A 21,791-nucleotide genomic window follows, 5' to 3' on the forward strand; every position below is an offset into this window, starting at 1 on the left:
TCCATGTGTGTTTTCACTACCTATGAGGTTTTCGCTCCCCATACATTAACATGAGGGAATAGCTCATATTACTTTATGCTGCTGTGGTGGCTTACAGTGGAGCAGCCTTGTGTCGTTTACCACGAAACCTTTTTCCCGCAGCCAATTACAATGCGGTTGTTTAAAATCCAACACCTTCCCTACTGTTGCACATACTGGAGTTGGAATAGTAATTTATACAATTCCAACATCCAACACCCCTCCTAGAGGAAGTCGTTGTTACGACTTGTGGGGTAATGGTATGCGTTGTTACAACAGGAAAAAAAACTTGCGTTCTAAAGAGACACATTTGTTTACTATTATCAGATTCACAATGACAAATCCTTCCTTGCAGTAAAAGTGGATTTGCCATTAATAGGCTAGAAATGTCACTTCTAGAAAGTGGGCATTTCTCTGCGCTAAACTCTTTTGTTTGCCTTTTAGTTTGACTCCAGTCCACACTGGAGGCTGGGGAGCGCATTTGTGCATTCCTCATAGACAGTCATAAATACTGGGCATGCAACATGGAGTGTCAGACCTCTGCCATTTGAGGACATGGCTGGATAGAGTGGGTGGATAGGTTTTGACAATTGGCCTCTGGGCAGCCAAATCATGGCCCCACTAAAGATTAAGATCTGCATTCCAAAGCCTCATGGCAGACAGGACTGAAATTTAGGGGAGACATCTGTGGTACAAAGGTGACCCTCTGAACCACCCCCAACTTCAAAGGCACTACAGTATAACTACTGGTGCCATACTTCAGAAGGGCAGAGATATACTTGTGGGGATGTGGGACCAGACATCCTGGACTGCATGGTGCACACTGCCAGAGAAATCTGATGCACACAAGGAGGAGACTGCCATTGTAAGGGACGGTGTACCCTGCCAGAATAGTGGCTGACCTGGGCTGACTACCTGCTGTTGTGTTGCGCCCTGAAGTGTGTTCTCCTATTACATGTTGACTTGCCCCTTGTTCTTTATGGAGGTCTCAGGAACATTAGTGACCTCCCATGAGGGATCCACATTGTCAGCGTATTTCACCTGAAGAGTGGTGCCACTCAAGCGCCCACCTTATCTGCTGGATCCTGACTGCATCGCCTTGTGGGCATGAAACTAAGTATTGTACCTGGAGATTGGATTGCCTTGTGTAGAGCCTTCAAACCGTTCCTGCATCTAACGAGTGAGGCCCCTTATTCGTGGGGTCTCAGCACGCACAAGCGTCTCGTTGGTGGTGAGCGGATTCACCGGCTGCAGGACTCAGCGTGGCTCGTTTCACTGTACGTGTTGCATCTTCTTGTGTGACATGCCGGCTGCATGCTCATTGCATGCAGTGTCAGGTTCACAGGCTGCGACCCTCTGAGGGAGGACGCATCCATAGGAGTGCCTTATTCTACCTTGTGCGGTACTACTGAACTTGTGACTGTGTGTGTGTGTGTGGGACCGGATTGTCTAGTACAACTCGTTTCATTGTGCACCAGACTTTGCGTCTAATTTCCAGGGAGGCACGTAGAGCCCAACTTGTGGTTCAATTTTAGAGGATCGTCTCATGAGACTCTGGTCAACACGCACCAGAAGATGTGTATCACTTTCCATGGGATAGGAGACAGCTGCACCTCCCATTCACCGAGTGTTCCGTCTTGCCTTCAGTGCGGCGAATCACTGCCCTCTCCTCACCTGGCCTAATGTATTCGTGTTGCCAGGTAGTTTCACCCGGATCGAGCCTGGTTGGTGAGAGTAAGTGACTGGGGAACACTTCAGAGAGCGATCGGAAGTGGGTTGAGAGACTGTGTGACCCCCTGTGCTTCGCAGAACTGGGCTGATGCCAGAAGACGACTTGAGGGACCTCTTGATTGAACTGGAACAGCACCTAGCCCGTTTCTGCTCTGCATAAAGTGTGTGAACTTCTCTAGTGGTGGCCAACTCCCCATGTGTCGACTGTTGCCTTGTTACTCTGATAGTTACTACAGCCTTCCCATTGGGTCCCTAAGTGTGACTCCAGCCTTAATCTAGTATAGTAAGGGTGGGAGTTTTTTACTCTAACTTGTGGGGAGAGAACTGGGGGGGGTAACTGAGAGGTGTGGGAGGGATTGTGCCGCAGGATCCACATTCATATTATAAACTGACCTACCCGATATCATTTGCACTGTTTTAAGATGCAGAGTACGTGTGTGTGTGTGTGTGTATGTGCAAGTGTTTTTCATACGTGCTTGCCGATATCCTTTGCACCGTGTAACGGTGCTGTGTAAGTGCAGTAGAGTGTGATGCATGAGAACAGACTGCTAATAGTCACAGTGGTGTTATTTTACTTCTTTGTGTCAATACTGGTTGCAGTCTCTTACCTGGAGAGATGCAAGGCTTTGCAGAGACATTATGGAAGCAATCCCACTTCTTGGCCGTACCTACAAGTTAAGGTTAATGCACAAGTTAGTGGTCTGGTCATTAAAGGGGAGAGGGCTGTTGTGGGTTGGTGTGTGGATCCCCTGCCGAGTTGTCGACTTGCGTAAACTACAAGAAGGATTGTATATGACTTATTGGTTTCCCTTCTGGCTTAGCTTTTTGTTTGTTTAGTCTTCTGCCCCCACTCTTTCCCAAAGTAAAGTGAACATAAGTACTGGTGTGTGCATGCACCAGGCTAAGTTGGTATGGAGTTCAAAAGGAAGGCACCGGAGGGTGAGTAGAAGTCTGAAGCTCCTGGGAACAACTGCTCAAGTAACACAAGGATTATGCATTTAGGGTTTCAGGAAGCAAAAGGCATTATGAGAACAACACACTTCAGTACACTAGTTCGACATACACGGTTCTAATCTACACCAGTTACTACCTTGTATTAATCTTGTAATCTTCGTTCCCTTTTGGGGGAAAAGCACGGTGTCTTGTTTCTCACAGGAGAAAATGTGCCAGTGAAATGTCAAAAATGCGCTTTCACCACTTTGTGCCAATAACTAGTTATGAAATGAGCCAAATGTCAAGCAGAGATAGCAACTAAGCACTGTTAAGCTTTGTTTTCAAAAGTAACTTTAGTGCATAGTAATTTCTCTTCCTTCTCCTTTACAGGTACCTGTGATGGGCGACGAAGGGAGAATGAGCAGATGGTCGATTCAGGTGAGTGTCTGATCTGAAGCATTGGGAGAGCGTTGTGTGTAAGGAGGCCTGTCATGATGAGCTGCTGATGCAAAGGTTGGAAGCAGCTGCTGAAAGGCTCTGTGGCAGGAAACCTGTAAGCAGAAGTCTTGACGCAAAGCATGCTTTTAGCCTCGGGCACTGTTTAACTAGACCACCCACTTCCGCGCCCAACGTCTCTGCAGGTGGTCTTCCACGTGCACTTAGCACCTGGCTTGGTTGATGGCTCATGGCAGGAGGGTTCTTTCTGCACGAGGTCCTTACAGCATTCTGAGTCAGCGCACTTCTGGCAGTGCTGAGAACATTTGTGAAATGTGGGTGCATGGCAAACAGAAACAGTTGGAACATAAATCATATTCTGGCCTTACCCAATGTATTGGAACGTTGGCACATAAACAGTAAAGGTAACAGAGAAGCATGGGCACATAAACAATAAAGGTAATAGAAAAGTATGGACATAACACAAAATACATTGATGGGGAACTACAAAGCATGCAGGAACTCTGGATGAGTAATGACTGAACATCTATGTTTACACGAACTCAACATTTCGTCAATTTTTACATCACCCCAACACTTTGTTTGCCTTATGGGCCTCAGTGAAATGGGGTTTGGACAACAGAGAAAGGTCCCTGACAGTTTGTTTCATTACCTAACAAATTCTCCATTTTGACATTGGTTTTACCCGTGCGGCCTTAGCCCATGGTGCTGCAGAAAAGTGTTATAGATTCCTGTGTGTACTTAGTCCTGATATAGTTGTAACCTGGGGTACACCCAAGAAATGTGTTGAACTGTGTTAATTGCGAGGGTGGGCCCAGTTCTAACAACATATCGGCCCGCTTAAGGGTAATGTGGTAAAATAGGATTTTTCCCAAGTGTTCATATTACTGATGCCATTTTAAATACTGTTGGCCTATTACTGCATGTGATTTATGCCCCGAAATACATGATGTTCATGTTGTGTTAAATTAATTAATGTGTGTGTTGAATGCAATCTCTATTTACATACACCACGTGTGAAGTCACTTTTGTGATGCTCAGTGAATTGTATGAGAATGCTCTGCAAATGCTTTACACATTGCCTCTGTGATAAGCCTGACTGCTCACTGCCAAGGTACTCAAAGGTGAGCGCAGGTTATACAATGAGTGTAATCACCTAACCCTGACAGGAGTGGTAGGTTCTGTCTAGTTTGGGCACCGCCTCAGCCAACCAGAAAGTACCAGTACGAACAATTCCTGACTATGCTGAGTCCACCCTAACCTCACCGGTTGGAGGTTGAAAACATCAGACAAATGATTCTTCATGTTGTTAAATATGGTTATCAGATCGAGTTTTGGTCTCCATTCTAACTCCAATTCTTAGGGATCCTTTCAAGCGGAAGACCTTCATGGATGGGATCGCTACTTTTCAGAAGAAAAAGGCTAATTATCCAGTCCCAAGGAAGGAGAGAGGTCTGGGCATTTAGTTGGTTTTCTTCCTGGTCCGGATAGCATCGGTAAGCGTCTGTCTAGTGACAGACCTAAAGAACCTCAACCAGTTTATCCTAGACATCACGTTGAAGATGGATACTTTGCAGAGAATTGCTCCTTAACATCCATCACAAAGTTTCATGATTATATTCAACCTTATCTCCATATTCCAGTGGAAAGAAGGATTTGCAATTTAGACCGGCACTGGCAATTCATAGTCCTTCCTTTTGGGAACAAATCAGCCCATAGAGTCTTTACAAAGATGATGGCTCTGGCAATTGCACACCTACATCTGATGACAATCCCCGTCTTCCCAATTCTCGTAGATTGGTTGCTTCTAGCCCCTTCTATCTCTGAAATATTAAAGTTTCTGGATACCGCTATGGCAGTAATGAGCAGGTTAGACCTTCTGCTCAACATTTCAAAGTGTCAACTAATACCATCAAGAGAAATCAAGTTCATAGGGGCCATCTTCAACACAAAGGTGGGGTCCGAAGAAAATATTCCTTCTGAGGGAAAGGATCATGTGCCTTCAAAGCCTGATATCTCTTCTTCTCCCCAACTAGGAGGTTCCAGTCAGGTTGTGTCTGGAGGTTCAGGGACACATGACAGCTTATGTCTTCATGGTTCAGTAGATATGTCTTCATCTGCACTCCTTCCTGTGGCACCTGCACAGATTCTATTCTCCACTGGTTCACCTCTTGGATCATTCCGTTCTCTTATCCAGTCAGGTGAAGCAGGACTTGAGGTGGTGGATTAATTCGATCAGTCTCTTAAAAGGGATGTGAGGTATCCACAACAGCCTGCAGCACTCACTACAGATGCCAGTAAAATTGGTTAGGGAGCAGCAGTCCTAACCCAATTGTACCAGCAAAAATGGTCCCTTTTGGAGCAGAGGTCCAACTGGAGGGAGCTCACAGCAATTACTAGAACACTTCTAATATTCAAGGATCTGATCTTTCAGAAGGATGTTCTAATAAGAACGGACAATATGGTCTCCGTAGCTTATATGAATCATCAGGGAAACACCAGATCAAAGACCTTGAATCTGATTGCTATTGCAATAGGTCTTTGGGCAGAGATCAACCAATTGAGTTTGTCGGCAATCCTCATCAAGGAAATAGATAATGTTCACGTAGAGAGGCTCAGCAGAACGTTTCCTTCCTCAATGAAACTGGTCCTATCCTTTGAGAGTCTTTAAACAACTTTGCAAAAGGATCGGAACCCTCCTTTTTGGACATCTTTGCTTCAAAGGACAATGTAGTAGTCCTGTTCCAGGAGAAAGGAACAGGGGGAATGAACCTTCTGCTGATAGGTTGAGCCCCATCAACTTCTTTATGCCTTTCCTTCCTTTCCCCTGACCATGAAAACATTGTCAAAGTTCCAGCACGAGAAAGTGAATGTGATCTTAATTGTGCCCTATTTGACCATGTCAGCCATGGTTCCCAACCCTGGGCAGACTTGCAATCTCTCCCCCAGTTCCTTCTCCCATCGTGTCAATCTTCCCTCCTCCTCTAAATCTGGTTCTGTCACTGTGGAGGTTGAAAGGTTGACCTCAATGAGTACGGGTCTTCCTCCTCAATTGGTTCAGATGTTCCAAAATACCTTGAATGCCTACACTAGGGATTGTGTCGTTGTTGGACCCGGCCTCGTGGCGTGGTCCCGAACCCTCCTACCCGACCAGACGGGGGCAGCCCCAACCCTTCGGGGTCCCCCTGGATTGTACCACGCTACCCGCACCAGCCTTCGCGACGTGGCCCGCCCCGGCCTCGGTCCCAGCGAAGCCCCGACATCGAGGCGCCAAGATCCGACCAAGGGGGGTCGAGTGGCCACTCCACAGATACCGGAGGAGGAGAGTTCCGATGGGGCCTCCTGCCGTCCCCCGACGCCTGGCTCCGATCGCCCTCCGGCCTCCCTGGGCGCTGGCTCCCCCCCCCCCGCTGGGTGTCTGGACTCTCTCATCCCGGCCCCTCCGACTCCCCCAGGCGCGAGGGTCCGGACATCAAAGGGCTCCAGCCATATATCTGGGGCAGCCCAAAACCAGGACAGCAGTTGTATCCTGGAGTCAAGAGCCCTGCTGATCGGATCGCGGCTGACCCTACGGAGAGAGAGACTCATCGCCTGGAACTGGGAACTCGAGCCTTGCTGACTGCGTCGCGGCTCCCCCTTGCTGAGAAGAAGACCCTCACGGAACATCGGAGCCCTGCTGACACCGTCGTGGCTCGACCTCGCGGAGCTAACCCTCGGAGCCCTGCTGACCTCATCGCGGCTCGACCTCGCTGAAGTAACCACCGGAGCCCTGCTGACCTCGTCGCGGCTCTATCTCATCGAAGCAACCCTCCGAGCCCTGAGGACGACGTCCCGGCTCCCGGAACCTCCCCCAGCTCGAGGATTGAGAGCTGGGCGCAGGGTGTTCCCGTACCAGGCTGGTACTGAGACTGTCCCGCTACCCCGACCCTAAAAAGACCCTGAGACTCTTTTGGATCCCTCGATCCGCCTGTAAATATTGCCACGGAAACCTGCCTTTAATACCGATAAAGCCTTGTGAGAATTGATACTCTGGTTGTGTCCCTTTGTGGTGGTGGGGTTGCTTGGCTGGTACGATAATAGGAGAAGGACCTCGCCTAGGAGGCTTCTCAGCGGCGCTCGGCTACTTTCCTACGGAACGGTGGCTCTTGGGGTGGTCAGTCCGACACTATCTGTCCCCCCCGGAGATCGCCCTTCTAACATTCGTATTTTACAAATTGTGTTCTGTGCGTGACCTTTCAGTGCCCTCTGTCCTTTTTTCACGGTGTTACAATTCTTGGTTAAAGGGTTTTAGCTTAATCAATCTATTTGTAACTTAAATTACAGTGGCTAATGATTAAAGCTTTTAAAGATTTCTCTGAATCGTGCAGAGAAATTGACTCCCTGGTCAAAAGAGTCTTCAAGACTAAGTCGTCTGCTCCTTCTTGAGATCTCCCTACAGTTTTCAGATCACTTCAGGCTCCTCTTTTTGAGCCCTTAGAGGAAGTAGATCTGAAGTTTCTTTCACATAAGGTTGTTTTCTTGGTTGCGATCACCTCTGCTCATAGGATAGGGGAACTTACGGCTTTGCTCTGTCAACCACCTTTCCTTAGGTTTTGTGATGATGGGGTGATTTTTAGACCAGATCCTTCTTTCTTACCCAAGATGAATTCCTCTTTCCACAGGTCACAGGAGGTCATCCTTCCTTTTTTCCTTCTCCTTCGTCTCAGGAATAAATTTCTCTTCATTTGCTGGACGTTAAAAGGGCTCTCTACATTTACCTTAACAGGTCACAGCCTTTCAGGAAGTCAGACTATCTGTTTGACTTTTGGTCAAGTAGAAAGAGGAAGAGAGCCAACCAACATTACTTTGAGTCGATGGTTGAAAGCTACTATCTTACAGGTTGGCCATGGATCCTGTGAGAGTGGCTCAGTTCAAGGCATATGTACTAGACGCATGGCTACTTCCTGGGTGGAATTCCAGGGTGTCTTAGTTTATGAGATTTGTAGGGCTGCTTCTTGGTCCTTATCCTTTGTCAGATATTATAGACTGAAAAATGTGGTTGACCACAATGCAAATTTTGGTATTGAAGTTTTGAAGTCTGTTTTGGAGAAATCTTAATCCCTTTTGTTTCTCACTGTACTGTACATGAAATCATCGGGAGTGCACACTAGTGTCAATGAGTTTTTATTTCTCCCGTGTCAAAGGCATATGATTCGGTATACATCTATTTTTATTGACTGGGATAAGGATGCGGGACATAGAGGTAATGTCCCGATTACTTACAAGTATTTTTCTTTGCTCTTAGTCCAACGCATCCTAGTAAAAGTCAATATAGGTCTTACCCACATCCTAACCTTTGGTGCTTAGAAATAACAGGAGGATTCTGGGTAAGTGCTATGTTCTGTTTAACCTTTTTATTCATTCTATACTTGTGGCCTAGTTATGTCTCTGGTAATAGAATTGGAAGCTTGACGATGTCATGTGTGGAGTGTGAGTGGCAGGCGGTTGGGAGGCTGGATGGAAGACAGTTGGGACCGTGCTGCTTCCCGGATGGTTTAATGACGTACAATGACTAATAATAAACCAGCCTAAACAAGCAAGTGTCATGAACTTATGTTAAAATACGTAACACCAGGTAAGAGCAGAAGAATCTTTAATGCGTCTTACATCACCAACAGGTTCCAGTCAGCTGGAGGCAGCTGTGGAATGTTAGCTCACCAACTGTCAGAACGTTCCAAGGGAAGAAAAAGGGAAGAGGAGATTAGGAGTAGGGAGGAACCAAGTGAATTACAACTCACCTCCCAGGGCAGGAGGCAAACAAAGAGTGAGAGAGAAAGGCAAGGAAGAGTAGAAGAAGAAACAGAACAAAGACAGAGGAAAATTTGCATCATAGTAAATCTGAACAACAGCGAGCAGAATACATGGATAAGATTAACCCACCATATGGTCTTTGTGCCATACAGGACAGCCACTGTTCTTTATTGACCTACGAGGTGAATTTGTTCGTTTTTCCAAACGCACCCCACCAGTACTGGTGCCATCCACAACAATTTTGGGAAACTTGCACTTTACCACTTTGTCCATCCCCCATATTTGTCCATTTTCTAACTGGACCACATTTCTTCCTACACTTGTTATCTTGAGAAGTTCAGAAAATCGAGAGTAGTATTTCTCCTTGCTTTAGGAAGGTCAATTCATACCCTTTCACTTGGTTTGAACATCGGCGTTTTCACACACTGTGTGTAGTCATATCTTGTTTTGTATTTGTTTTGTTGCAGGTCAATTCTTCTGGAAATCTCTAATCTGTCTACAACACGTACTGTCTTTACGTAACCATCCGGCAGTGAGGTTGGTCCTGGGTTTCCTACCCTTCAAAGAGATGAATGGTGACACTCCTGTGACACTATTGGGCGCAGTTTTGTATGCCCATATCATTTATTGCAAGGCTGACTTAACTGAGACATTTGTAATTTCTGCTCTTTGAAGACATTCCTTAATAACTCTGTCCATGCGTTCTGCCAGTCCATTAGCCCAGGGACAATACAATGCGGTCTTCTAGTGAGAAATGAGAAAATCAGAGAGGAAATTCTTCATAAGATCGGATGTCAATTGGACACCATTGTTTGTTACAAGGATATCTGGTATGCTTTCTTCATAAAAAGTATCTTTTAGAAATTGAATGACAGACTTCAATGTGGTTTACGCATTCTGGTAGTCTATGAGAACCAAAATGAATAGTTTATTTAGATGCTTGCGGTTTAATTGCCCAATAATGTCTGTAGCAAGCTTAGAGCATATTCAAGTAGGGACTTGGATAGGGAACAAGGGGGGTTTCCAGACAGTGAGCGTTTTATCACTTTTAGCACATTTGTTACAATTTTTAACGGATTCTTCTACCAAGGCATCCATGCCTGGCCACCAGTACTCTTCACGTACTTTGCCTTTAGTTAGGCTACGTTCCAAGTGTCCAATATGTTCTAAGTCTACAATTTTGTTTCCGACGCCTATAGGAGGTACTATCTTTTTTCCTCGATAATGCATAATTCCAGTCTTACTTCCCAAAATTTACTCTAAACTACAGGTAAGGCACACTTGTTGTGAGGCCAACCACCCATAATGTACTTCTTTATTAATGGTACAGTTTCATCATGTACATTTCAGTCTTCCCAAATCTTCTTGTCCAGGACTGCTACTTCCAAGACTACGTCCCCATCTTCCTCCTCTTGTGTGTCAGTATTTACATTAAGAGGAGCACGAGAAAGGAAATCAGCTACCATGTTCTGTTTGCCAGGTACATATTCTACGTTAACATTGTAGCCTTCTAACCACAGAATCTATTTAGAGATCCTAGGTGTGGTCCTGTTGGAACCTTTGGTCATGAATACATAGGTGAGGGGTTTGTGATCAGTCTTGACAGTGAAGGTTATACCCCACAAGAAAAACTAAGTGTCTGATGGCCCAGAAACATGCAAGAGCTTCTTTCTCTACCACAGAGTTGTGCTGTGAAGCTCTCTTCAATGTCCTTGAAGCAAAGGCAACAACTTGCTCCTTATCCCCTACCCTTTGGGTGAGGCTGGCTCCCAACCCTTTTTTGCTGGCATCCATTGACAAATAGGTGGGTTTCGTAGGATCGAATCTGCCCAAAAAAGGTGCATTCGTAATACATGACTTGATGGCAATGAACGCAGTTTGGCAGTCTTGGTCCCATACAAAGGTTTTTTTTGCTCAAGCAAAATGTGTAGAGGTTCTACTCGGCTGGCATAGTTTTGTATGAATTTTGGGTAGTATTCTGACTTAAAAGGGACTTTAGATCTTCAACATTAGTAGGAGCAAGAACATTAAGAATGGCATCAACTAAATTCATCTTGGACTTGATGCTGTCTCGGGAAATGGTATGACCTAGATATTCCACAGAGGCTGCTCTGATTTGACATTTCTCTTTCTTTAGTGTTAGTCCAGCTTCATTCAACTTGTGTAGGACTTGCCTAAGCATGTCATTGTGCTCTTTTATGTCTTTCCCATGTATAAGAATGTCATCTAGCACGAGGTGCCAGGGACATCTTTGCGAATATACTGCATGATTCTTTGGAAAGCAGTGGCAGCTGAGGCCAATCCAAAAGGCATACATATATATTGAAACGCCCCTAGGGGAGTATTGAATGAGGTGAGGTGACGACACTAAGGGTGCAATTCCATCTGGTGTTACTCCGAGGATAGGTGAAGGAAGAAAAAACTGGCATCCTTGATGAGAGTTAAAATCTCATGAATCCTCGGTAGTGGGTGTCTGTCTACCGAGATATTCCTATTTAAATCTCTGAGGTCAATGCATAGCCTGACATCCTTACTAGCTGATTTGGACGTGATGACAATGGGAGATAACCATTGGGAGCTCTCTATATGTTCGATGACACCCAATTCCAATAACTGGTCTAACTCTTTTTGAAGGGGAACCTGCATGAGATGGGGAATGGGTCTGACGTTATGAGCTACAGCTTTAGCCTTGTCTTTTAGGTTTATGTGGTGTTGGAAATCTCTTAGAAGTCCTAATTTGTTAGTGAAAAATTCAGGAAATTCTTCGCAAATGTCTTGCCCACACACAGAGCGATCACCTGAAAGTACTTGGTCTGGACTGTTCAGGTCAAGTTTTATGCCCAGTTCTTTTTGATGTTTCCAACCTAAAAGATTGGAACACTTCTCAGTAACTTAAACTTTACCAACAGTGCTCCTTCCCTTGTAACCAAACAGCACAGTGGTCAACCCCACCAGGGGAATGGGATCACTATTTTATCCTCCCGGTTTAATGTCAGCGGCCTGGAGTGCACTTAGTTTGTTGGGGAATATTTAATCAAAAGGTTTACCCTCCTATAGAGTGCACGGGGAACATGAGTCCGCAAAGACTTTGACTTGTTTGTTGTCTAGTGTAATACAACACTCTGGTAATCTGACACTATCATCTTTGTTCTCTAGTTGGAACACCAGTTTGGTTTCTACTGGTGTAGTTTGTTCTATCATGGATACAGTTTTTTCACACACATCTCGCCAGACTCTGGCCAAGTGTCCTTTCCATCCACACTTGTGACACGTTACATTCCTGGCAGGACAGGATGGGTTATTGGTCAGGTGTGCTGGGTATCCACACCTGTAGCATTTAGATTTGATACTTGCACCCCCTTGGTTTTTAGGTTTATAATCCTTATCTGTCTTGTGAATCTCCTTACTCTCATGTTTGGAAATTGCATTGACTTCATTACAGGAATCTGTTCTCACTCTCCTCTCTTTTATGCATTCAGCGGTATGCTCGATTCCCAATGCAATTTCAATGGCTTGTTTAAGATCAGGGTTCCCTGCCAATAGTTTTTCTTGTATTTTATAGTTGTTAGTACATCCCTGATGAGGGAGTCAGTTAAACCCTCAAATTCACAAGTGTTGGACAAACCCTTGAGCACCGCAATAAAGGATTTAATCTTCTCATTTTTTACTTGAACTCTTGAGAAACATTTGTGTCTTTCTAAAACTACATTTATGGCTTGAACAACATGTTTCTGCAACTTGTTTATAGTTGCTAAATAAACATTGAAGTCTCCATCCCCCTCATCTACCTCTTGTTCAGAATCTTTTAGGTTATTGAAAGTTTTATGGCCTTCAATTTCCAAATTGTGCAACAGGATGTGTTGTTTCCTGAAATGGGAACATTTCTCCCCATCAATAGCTATTACATAAGACTCAAACAGCTTCTTCCATTCCTTCCAAGGAATATTAGGTTCTCCGACTTCGTTTAAGAATGGAGGTGGTAAGGACATATTTAAAGCAGCCATACTGCAAAAATAAGAAGAAACGGACCAGGAAAAATGAGCAAAGGGACAAGGAGACAAGTACACACCAGGTTATGATTTCAATGGCCAAAAATCTTCAGTAGTAGGAAACAAATCTAGGAGAATTCTGTGCCAGTAACATGAGTACAGTGAGTGTTGGTAGCTGTGTAAGGAGGAATTTTGGATGGAAGAAATAATGAGTAGGCTGTGCCCGTCAGCGAGTAATGGAAATAGTGACTGAAGAGCCTGCTGTGCCTGTCAGTGAAATGCAGCAGAGAAAAGACATCCCAAAGTTGCAGTGCCCGTCAGCGAAAGAATTTCTTATGATTGACGCACAGCTGTGAAGAACTAGTGACTGACGAGCTTGCTGTGCCCATCAGCGAAAAGGAACTCATGACTGACAAGCAGCTGTGCCCATCAGAAAAAAGAACTCATGACTGACTAGCAGCTGTTCCCATCAGCGGAAAGTGACGAATAATGTAAGGAATGCTGTGCCCGTCAGCGAAGAAGAAATCCGTGACTGACGAGCTTGCTGTGCCCATCAGAGAAAGGAATGTAGTGACTGACGAGCAGCTGTTCCCGTCAGCGTAATGAAGAGGGAGCGACAGATGACGAAGAGCCAGTTGAGCCGATCCGTGAAAGGAACAGGGCGGAGGGAAAGCTGAGGCTTAATGTCTGTCAGCATGATGAAGGCAGAGCTGTTGGCCGTCACTGCAGTGTTTCCTCTCCGATCTCTGTGAAGAAATGAGTGACTGATGGCGAAAAGCCAACTGTGCCGATCCGCTAAGAAAACTGGGTGGAGGGACAGCTGAGGATCAATGTCTGTCAGCGTGATGAAGGCAGAGCCATAAGCCGTCACTGCCGTGTTCCCGCCCCATCTCAGTAAGGGAATGCGACGCTGCGCAGGTCGATGTTGGGGAATGCACCGATAGAGGGAAGCCAGGGAGTCTTGCTTCCATACGTCTCCCACACTGGGAACACTCTCCTTATCACCCTGAGGAAGATGGTATGAGGCTCCACAATTAGTCAAGTTCCCATGGGAGTCCCCAGGAATGCAACCGCCACGTTCCCAATGGCTAATCTGTGTCCTCAGACAGGATACCGCACAGGAAAACAGATAAGCAGAAAAGCAGGGACTCTCCCCTTGGGCATGGAGACGACAGGCCAAGCTAAGTAACGGTAAGGCTGTAAACTCCAATAGTGAAGTATGTTAAACAGTTCCCCTTAAAATGGAATGACAGTACCCTGTTGCAGTGATTCTGCTTATGCACAGAACTATCCGCAGGAACCCAGGACCTCAGAGAATTGTGGTGTACCAAAAACTCCCCTCAGAACCCAGAACCCCTTTTCCGACTAGCTTAGTGTCCCATTCGTTATCCGAGATCTAGCTCGGCGGTCCCAATGTATAGACAACCCAGAACAAGCGACTTAGAATATTCTCAGGAATGGTGGGAATCAGAAATACCTTTTCGTTATTATTCTCATATCAGTCCACAACAGAATAAACAGAGACACGGTTAAAGTTTAACTTATAAACCTCGCGTCCTAAGATGCAGTATCTTGCCTAACATAAGCAGACAAATGGTTAAGATCAGAACCATCAGCATTGTTACAATACCATAGAAAATGAAAGGAGCAATCATAATAAAATGACAGTGGAAAGCAGCTACCCTCCTTTCGCTAGTAAACTAATAGTATTATTATTAGACTATTAGAAGGTCTCTAGGCTTGAATGGGGAACCCCATACCATATAGGTCAGCTTAGTGGAATCACATCACAGGATCAGCTAGGCTCTCTCCTGGGAACACTCTTCTGCCGACTGACTCTAAAACATGCTGTACTGCAATATTAAAAAGCACTCGTCTTTCAGGTATCTGCAGCTGCGTGCATGTTATGGCTAAATAGTGGTACGATCAACCTGAACACAACAACATGCACCGTCTAGTGACCCAGACTCGTTCTTTACACGGTGTACAGACCAAGGTCACTGCTCACTGTTAGGGATGTTAAACAACAGACAGTTCTCATGTGAAGCAAAGCCGAGTAAGCATTTCTTAATTAATAACATGTGACTACAGTGTCGCGTGCAAAAGCAGCAGAAGCGGCAAGATGGCTTTCTAACATCTAACGCGGTTGTGCTAACAGCATTGTACATAGGGAGATAGGTATCATCACTACAACCCTAAATGCAGTAAAGGAGGTAACGTGAAGATCCTCAAGGAATTACCACTGTCCTGGAGTACTGCTGTAACGTAGGTAGATTACAGCTGGGGATGGTGGTGTAGCTGCCTCCTTGCAGCTGGTTGTCGCCAGTGTTAAAAGACGTAACATCAGGTAAGAGAAGAAGAATCTTTAATGCCTCTTGCACCACCAACAGTTTCAGTCAGCTGGAGGCAGCTGTAGAAAGCTCTCCAACTGTCAGAACGTTCCAAGGGAAGAATAAGGGAAGGGAAGATTAGGAGTTGGGAGGAACCAAGTGAATTACAGCAACCTATTACTGGCGATGAGTAGTGTAGGAAAGTAGGATCTGCTTTCATGGTTACCCCCACTTTTTGCTTGGTGTAATGCTGTTTCTGACTAGTCTGACTGGGATCCTTCTAATCAGGGCCCCAGTCTCTGTGCTTTCTCCCTTAAATTGGTTTGGTAAGTACTTAGGTACATCCCAGATTGGACACCGGTGCAACCTCAGTCCCTAGTATATGGTTCTAAGGTACTCAGGGCATAGGTACACCAGGGGTCCACCATGGGCTGGAGCATGTATTATGCCACCCATGGGAGACCACTCAATTTGTAACTGCAGGCCTTCCATTGCAGCCTGTATAAGCTGGTGCTAGCACAACTTACGAAAGATATAGGTTTCCCTATATCTAAGGTTACTGCACTTAAAACCTATAATTCACCCCTAGAGGAGGCAGGCCATTCAATCCTGATGGCAGGGTGCTTAGTTCTAAGTGTGGAGTTGCCCCTGCATGAGCAGGACAACCCCACAACCTACAGATTCAATTTTCCTGGGTTGTAAGTGAGACAGCCATATGACATATAGGGGGGCACTGTGTTTACGTAGTGATCAACTCGAAACTGGCTGTAGCAAAACCTATCATGTTTGGTATCAAACTGCTCCGTAAAGCTCCTCTGGGAGCCCCTTGGTGTTTACGGTACCAGTCTTCCAGACCCGGACAGCAAGCTAAGGCTGCTGCCGGCCAGAGACACGTTTCTGCCCTTCTACTGAGCCAAGCTCGGGCAGAGGAAGGCAGAACAATCGGTATCCTACCACAGAGAGGTGTGACCACCTCCCAGACAGGATTTAATGTATTGGGGAAGGGTGGGAGCGCTTACCAGTGCCACATAGTCTGCCTGCAGGGCACACTTGGTGCCCTCCATGCATAGTCCAGTTCAAACCAGATCAGGAAGCCGTTGGCTCCCGCTCTGGTGCGAACCTGGACAAAGGACAGGGGAGTATCCTCTCCCTTGTCCAACCCCTCCTTAGGGAGGGACCCTGTATCGTCCTAACCCTTTCCTAAGGGTATTTCTGGCTTACCTGTGGGTGGGTCCTCAGATTCGTCATCGGACAAGATACATTTACGACACCACTTCTTCTTCAACCGCCTGGGCACTCTGGACTTCGCCTGGGCATCAAGGCTGCAACTAGGAAGACTCCTGCTGCTCCTGATCTTGTCACCCTGCTTGTCTACTGCAACATTTGTGCCTGTGCACCATACAAGAACCTTCCAAGGCCTGTGGGCATCCAAGACACTTGAAGGAATCTCCCTTGAAGTGAAGGAGTCAATTCCCTGCATTTGCAGGCACCGCAACTAAGCTGACCGGTCTGCTGATCCTGGGCTCCCATAGACTCTAAAAGAATCAGCAACACAGGTGGTGGTGGTTCTCCACATCCCATGAGGCTTGCCCTATCCTCTCAACAAGTTTGAGGCCAGTATCCCTCGTCGAAGCCGCAGGAACAGAACCCCTGTGCACCGTGTCGACTTGCAGTTACAAAGACTTGTTGGCTTCCTTCCACCAAGATCTTCGGGCTCTGAGTAACCCCAACTTCAAGCATCTCCAGTGACCAATATCTTCACCCTCACCGCATCTCTTGCATGGTAGGCTTGCATCTTTGGTGAGCTGCTCGAGGTCCTCTAGCAATTCCAGTTCCTCCGGCCTGTGGGTTCTCTTGAGGGTCATCTTCATATTCTTTGGGTACCCCTGATTGCGTAGGGCCTGCCCTGACTCCCCTGCTTGTGGTGAGTCTCCTGGACCTTGCTGGTCCCGACATTGCACCTTTCTCCACTCCCACATTGGTTGCAGTTGGCAAGGCTTGTTGGTGCACCGACCCCCTCAACTCTCGACATCCGACAGCTCGTGTATGGCTCCTGGTCTTCCACAGCGTCACCTGGTCCACACAGCTGCAGCTCCAAGGTCGCCGTCAACTCTCTGGAAGGACTGGACATTGCTGGGCATCCGTCTCCTGTGCCTTCTGGTCACTTCCAAGTAGCATAGGCTCTGTCCCCTCTGCTTTCAGGTACTTTTCGACTTGAATACACCTTTGGGTTCCACCAGACACTTTCTCCTTCTACAGCAGCAGCATCTTCCTGAAGTCCTCCATTGGGTTTGACGGCGGTTTCCGACGCCACTTCACACCTATACAACCAGCTTCCCTGGTGTAAGTATCCTGGTTCCTAGGGTATCCACGAGTGGGGTGACTCTCCAACCTTCTGTCTTCCACGGGGTTCCTTTAGGGTCCACCAGGAAGGGTCCTTCTCTTTTAAAATTGCAACAGCGACTTACCCATTTACTTGCATTGATCGTGCAGTCGTGTTCCCACTCTGCACACTGCCTCCGTGGGTCTCCTAGTTACTTACCTTAGGTGGTTCCCTGACATTTCTACGTCTTCTGGGTATAGTCTTGATTCGAGTCGTGGTTCGCATTCCACTATTTTAGTATATGGTTTGCCCCCCCCCCCGGGTGACCACTGTATATTACCTGTTTCTATTGAAAAGTACCTGTATGTGGTAGTGAGTGTTATATAATAAATACATATTTTTATAAATACACTGTGTGATTCTTTTTCACGTAGTCTATATCAATAAGGTGATATTCTGGTAAAACAAGCTGCTTTACACTGCTTCTGGACTAAGCCTGAAGGCTGCTCTCCACAGCTTCTAAGGTTGTATAAGACCACTAAAATCACCATAAGGGTTGTCTGGATTGGCGCAAGGTGCCCACTTACATAAGTGTGGATCATATACAAAGCCAGCTTCTCACTAGTTGGAGATACATTTATCATCAAACTTGAACTGAATAACTTGAACCCACTTATGCTGCCAATTATGGCATTCACTTCAAACTGGTTAATGTCATAGCGCCTAGAAGAGTTTCGGAGCACCGTGGCATGTGGTGGATCTTACCTTTCGTCCTTGCTGAGTTGTTGAGGATGATCAGTGAACTGGAGCGAAGTGGAGTTGGAACTGGGAGTACGCGGTAGACTGCACAGAGGGTCAGTGGAGTTTTGTTCCTCATGAAGTCCAAAGCAAATGATGACGTCAAGTCATAAGCGATGGAGTACTTCGAGTAGAATGTGGGTACGTTCTTAGTTCCCACTCAGCTTTGCGAGAATGATGTGGTACGTCTAACTACGAGGCTATGCTATGCACTCCGGCGGCCATCTTGAGGGCATTATTGTTATTGTGGAAGCAGTGGAGTTCACACTCTAGCATTCTGTGTGAGGAGCGCGTACGAGCCTATTACAGAGTCTGCAACCAAACAAGGCAATACGGTTGTTCGCATCACAGTTGAAGTGACTAGTGCTGAAATCTCACTTCAGGCTGTGGTGCAAAGGTTCTGCGAAGCCTATCTCAAAAGGTATTGTCTACACGGTAACAGGCACACCTCTTATTGTGCATCGCCTGTGTGGTTATGGTTACAGTGTACAATATAACAATTTTTTGTTGTTGTGGCACCTATCACTTGAGCATAGTTATACAGTGCTTCGCCTGTGCCACATGCTTTTGTGCACATTTGGAAGAGCGGTTGTCTTGGCTTGTCCTGGAGAATTTCATGGTAACCGTGGTTATATTTAATTTTCCCACATAAGTAATTCTTGTACTTTTTAAGTGATCTAATTTCAACATGTCTAGTACATCTGAACTGCCTTATTTCCTAGAAATATTGGATATTGATTTTTGGCTCTTACCTCATTGCCTCAGGTGGTGAGAAATTCTCTGTGGCTTGGAAACAAGCTATTTTACTGCACAACTTGGGTATCGAGGGTGAAAATGTATATGAAAGCCTTGATAAAATTGAGATGGGGGATGGGGAAGGTGAACCTGATAACATGTATGACATGTCGTTCATGATGCTAGAGAAACACTTTGGTTCACGTGTGAATGTTGTTTTGGAAAGGCACAATTTTTTTACGAGGGTGCAAGGGAAGATGGAGAAGATTGGAAGTTATATGGCGGCCTTGAAATCCTTAGCTCGCACATTCGAGTTTGATCATTTACTTGACTCCTTAGTGAGAGACCAAATTGTCAGATGTTCCAGTAACCTCAAGGTGCAAGAAAAGTTGCTTTCTAAGAACCTCTGTCTAGCTGATGCTATAGTGATGGTGGAAACAATGGAGAACACTAGCATGTGGGTACGGGAAATGAGGGATGACAAGAAGGAGGATAATACACAGGCTACAAAGACACATTTAAATGAGGTGAAGTGGAAGGAGAGTTCTATAGAAAAGGCGAATATAAAATTTAAGGAGACGTGTGGAAAGAAGAAACAATTCCAAGAAGTTTCTAGAAGTGTGAAATGAAATGCTTTCGGTGTGGAAGCAACGGGCATTTGTCTAACAGTCTTAACTGTTATGCTAGGTTTGCGACTTGCAGCAACAACTGTGGGAAAAAAGGTCATTACGCATGAGTGTGCAGAGGTGTGAATTCGAAACCGAATGTGAACTTGGTGTCTCATGAAGAAAAAAAGTTATGTGCTAAGTGTGTGAAGTGATGGATAGTTGATGCTGACCCCAATGAAATGCCAAGTGTGTAATAGCAGTGAAGGGGAGGAATGTGTCTGTACTAGTGGACTCGGGATCCCCTTATACTATGATTGGAGACAAGAATTGGGATGTGGTGTTTGTTGAGGATGAATTAAACTTACAAGAACCTGACATAAATCCGGTGGGATATGGTGGGTAGAAGATTGATGTTTTGGGTTGCCAGGTGATGAAGATACAGTTTGAGGAGCGGGAGACTGTGTGAAAAGTGTATGCTCACAGAACGGGTGACAACTTAATCGGGTGGAGACATGAGTATCACTCTAAATCCTAATGCCAAGAGCAAAGTGATGGTTGTAGGTTTAGAGGGATCACCGGAAGATGTTTTCTCTTAATTTGCTAAAGTATTCTGTAATAATTTAGGCTTGAAAAGGAATTTTGAGCACACAATTGTTACGAGTAATGCTAAGCCCTTTGTTTCTAAATTACAAAGGGTTCCTAATATGATGCTATTGCCATTTGGATGTGAACTCAACAAATTGAAAAACAATGGTGTGATTGAAGAGATAGGGTGGTCTGAGTGGTTGGCCCCAGTGGTTTTGGCGACCAAAAATGGTGGGAGTGAGATCCCCATGTGTTTGAACTTAAGAGGGTTGAACAAATATATTGGGGTTGACAGGCTACCTTTGCCCAATATTGCGGAGACTCCGGCGTTAATCAAGGATGCTAAGATTTTAAGTGTAATGGATTTATCTTCAGCGTACCATCAGATTATGCTTCATCTACACTCTAGGCATCTTACCTCTTTTGTAAATCCTGTGGGAGATTTCCGCTTTATTTGAAAGCCTTTTGGGCTTGCTTTGGCTGCAACATGTTTCCATGGGATTTTGCAGAGGGTTCTGGATGGGCTGGATTAAGTTCTGTTCTTTCAGGATGATATATTGGTCTATGGTGGTGATGAGCGTGAACATGACATCATTTTACAAGTGTTAGGTAGTTTGCAAGAAGAGGGTTTAGCGATTTAGAAGGAAAAATGGAGAGTGCCGACAGTAACGTATTTAGGTCATTCTATCTCGGCAGAAGGAATATGTCCCAAATTGTATTTGGCAAGTAACATTGTGAAAACTCCAGAACCTGAAAACAGAGATCAAGTATGCTCTTTTCTTGGTTTAGCAGAATTTTGCCCTAAGTTCATTCAGAATTTTGCTAGCATTGCTCAACCGTTGAGGGCCCTGCTTAAGAAAAAAAAATAGTTTTTGTGGACAGTATACTGTAATCAGCCTTTCAAGGTAATCAAGGATTGCACTGCAAAATTATCTACCTTGGTTCATTTTTACACCAGGAAAAAAACAATCTTGTCCACTGATGCAAGTATTAAGGGTTTGAGTGCTGTCCTGGCTCAGATGGATGAGGGTGAATTGAAAATTGTGGCTTTTGCCTCATGTTCCTTTAATGGGGCGGAGGAGCGCAATTCTGTTATTGAGAGAGAGGGGGGTTGGCCGTGTATTGGGCTATCTTGCATTTCACATTTTTCTTGTTGGGATTGCCTTTTACTATGAGGGTAGACCACAATCCTCTCAACAGAATCTTTTCTTACTGAAACTCAGAAAATGTCACGACCAGAATCAGAAGTTGGACAGAAGGTAAATCTAGTTTTAATTTTGTGGTGGACTATATTTCTGGTTCGAAAATGATGCAGCTGCTTGTTTATCCAGATTACCAGCCAATGTGGAGTTGAGCAAGTCTGTGGAGGGACTGGTAAATTGGGTGCGTGAGCCTGCGTTAAAGGACAGTGAGTGGGAACAGGCTGTAATAGATGTGGAGTTTGAAAATCTTAAAGCTTTCATTCTGGAGCGGTGGCCTGACAAGAGGGATGTAC

The 21,791-nt window shown here is 45.5% G+C and overlaps 1 protein-coding gene across 1 annotated transcript in view; it reads left to right on the top strand.

Annotated features, from left to right (window-relative positions):
• LOC146857504 (3-galactosyl-N-acetylglucosaminide 4-alpha-L-fucosyltransferase FUT3-like) overlaps window positions 1-21,791 on the top strand; it is a 391,106-nt gene that overhangs the window by 168,422 nt on the left and 200,893 nt on the right. The window contains exon 4 of the mRNA XM_085646826.1: window positions 3,073-3,120. Within this exon, the coding sequence (XP_085502952.1) occupies window positions 3,108-3,120 (13 nt within the window). The 5' untranslated portion in view covers window positions 3,073-3,107. The remainder of the gene's footprint in view (window positions 1-3,072; window positions 3,121-21,791) is intronic.

Source organism: Triturus cristatus, chromosome 3_2 (genome assembly GCF_964204655.1).
Source record: "Triturus cristatus chromosome 3_2, aTriCri1.1, whole genome shotgun sequence".
In the NCBI taxonomy this organism is placed as follows: Eukaryota; Metazoa; Chordata; class Amphibia; order Caudata; family Salamandridae; genus Triturus; species Triturus cristatus.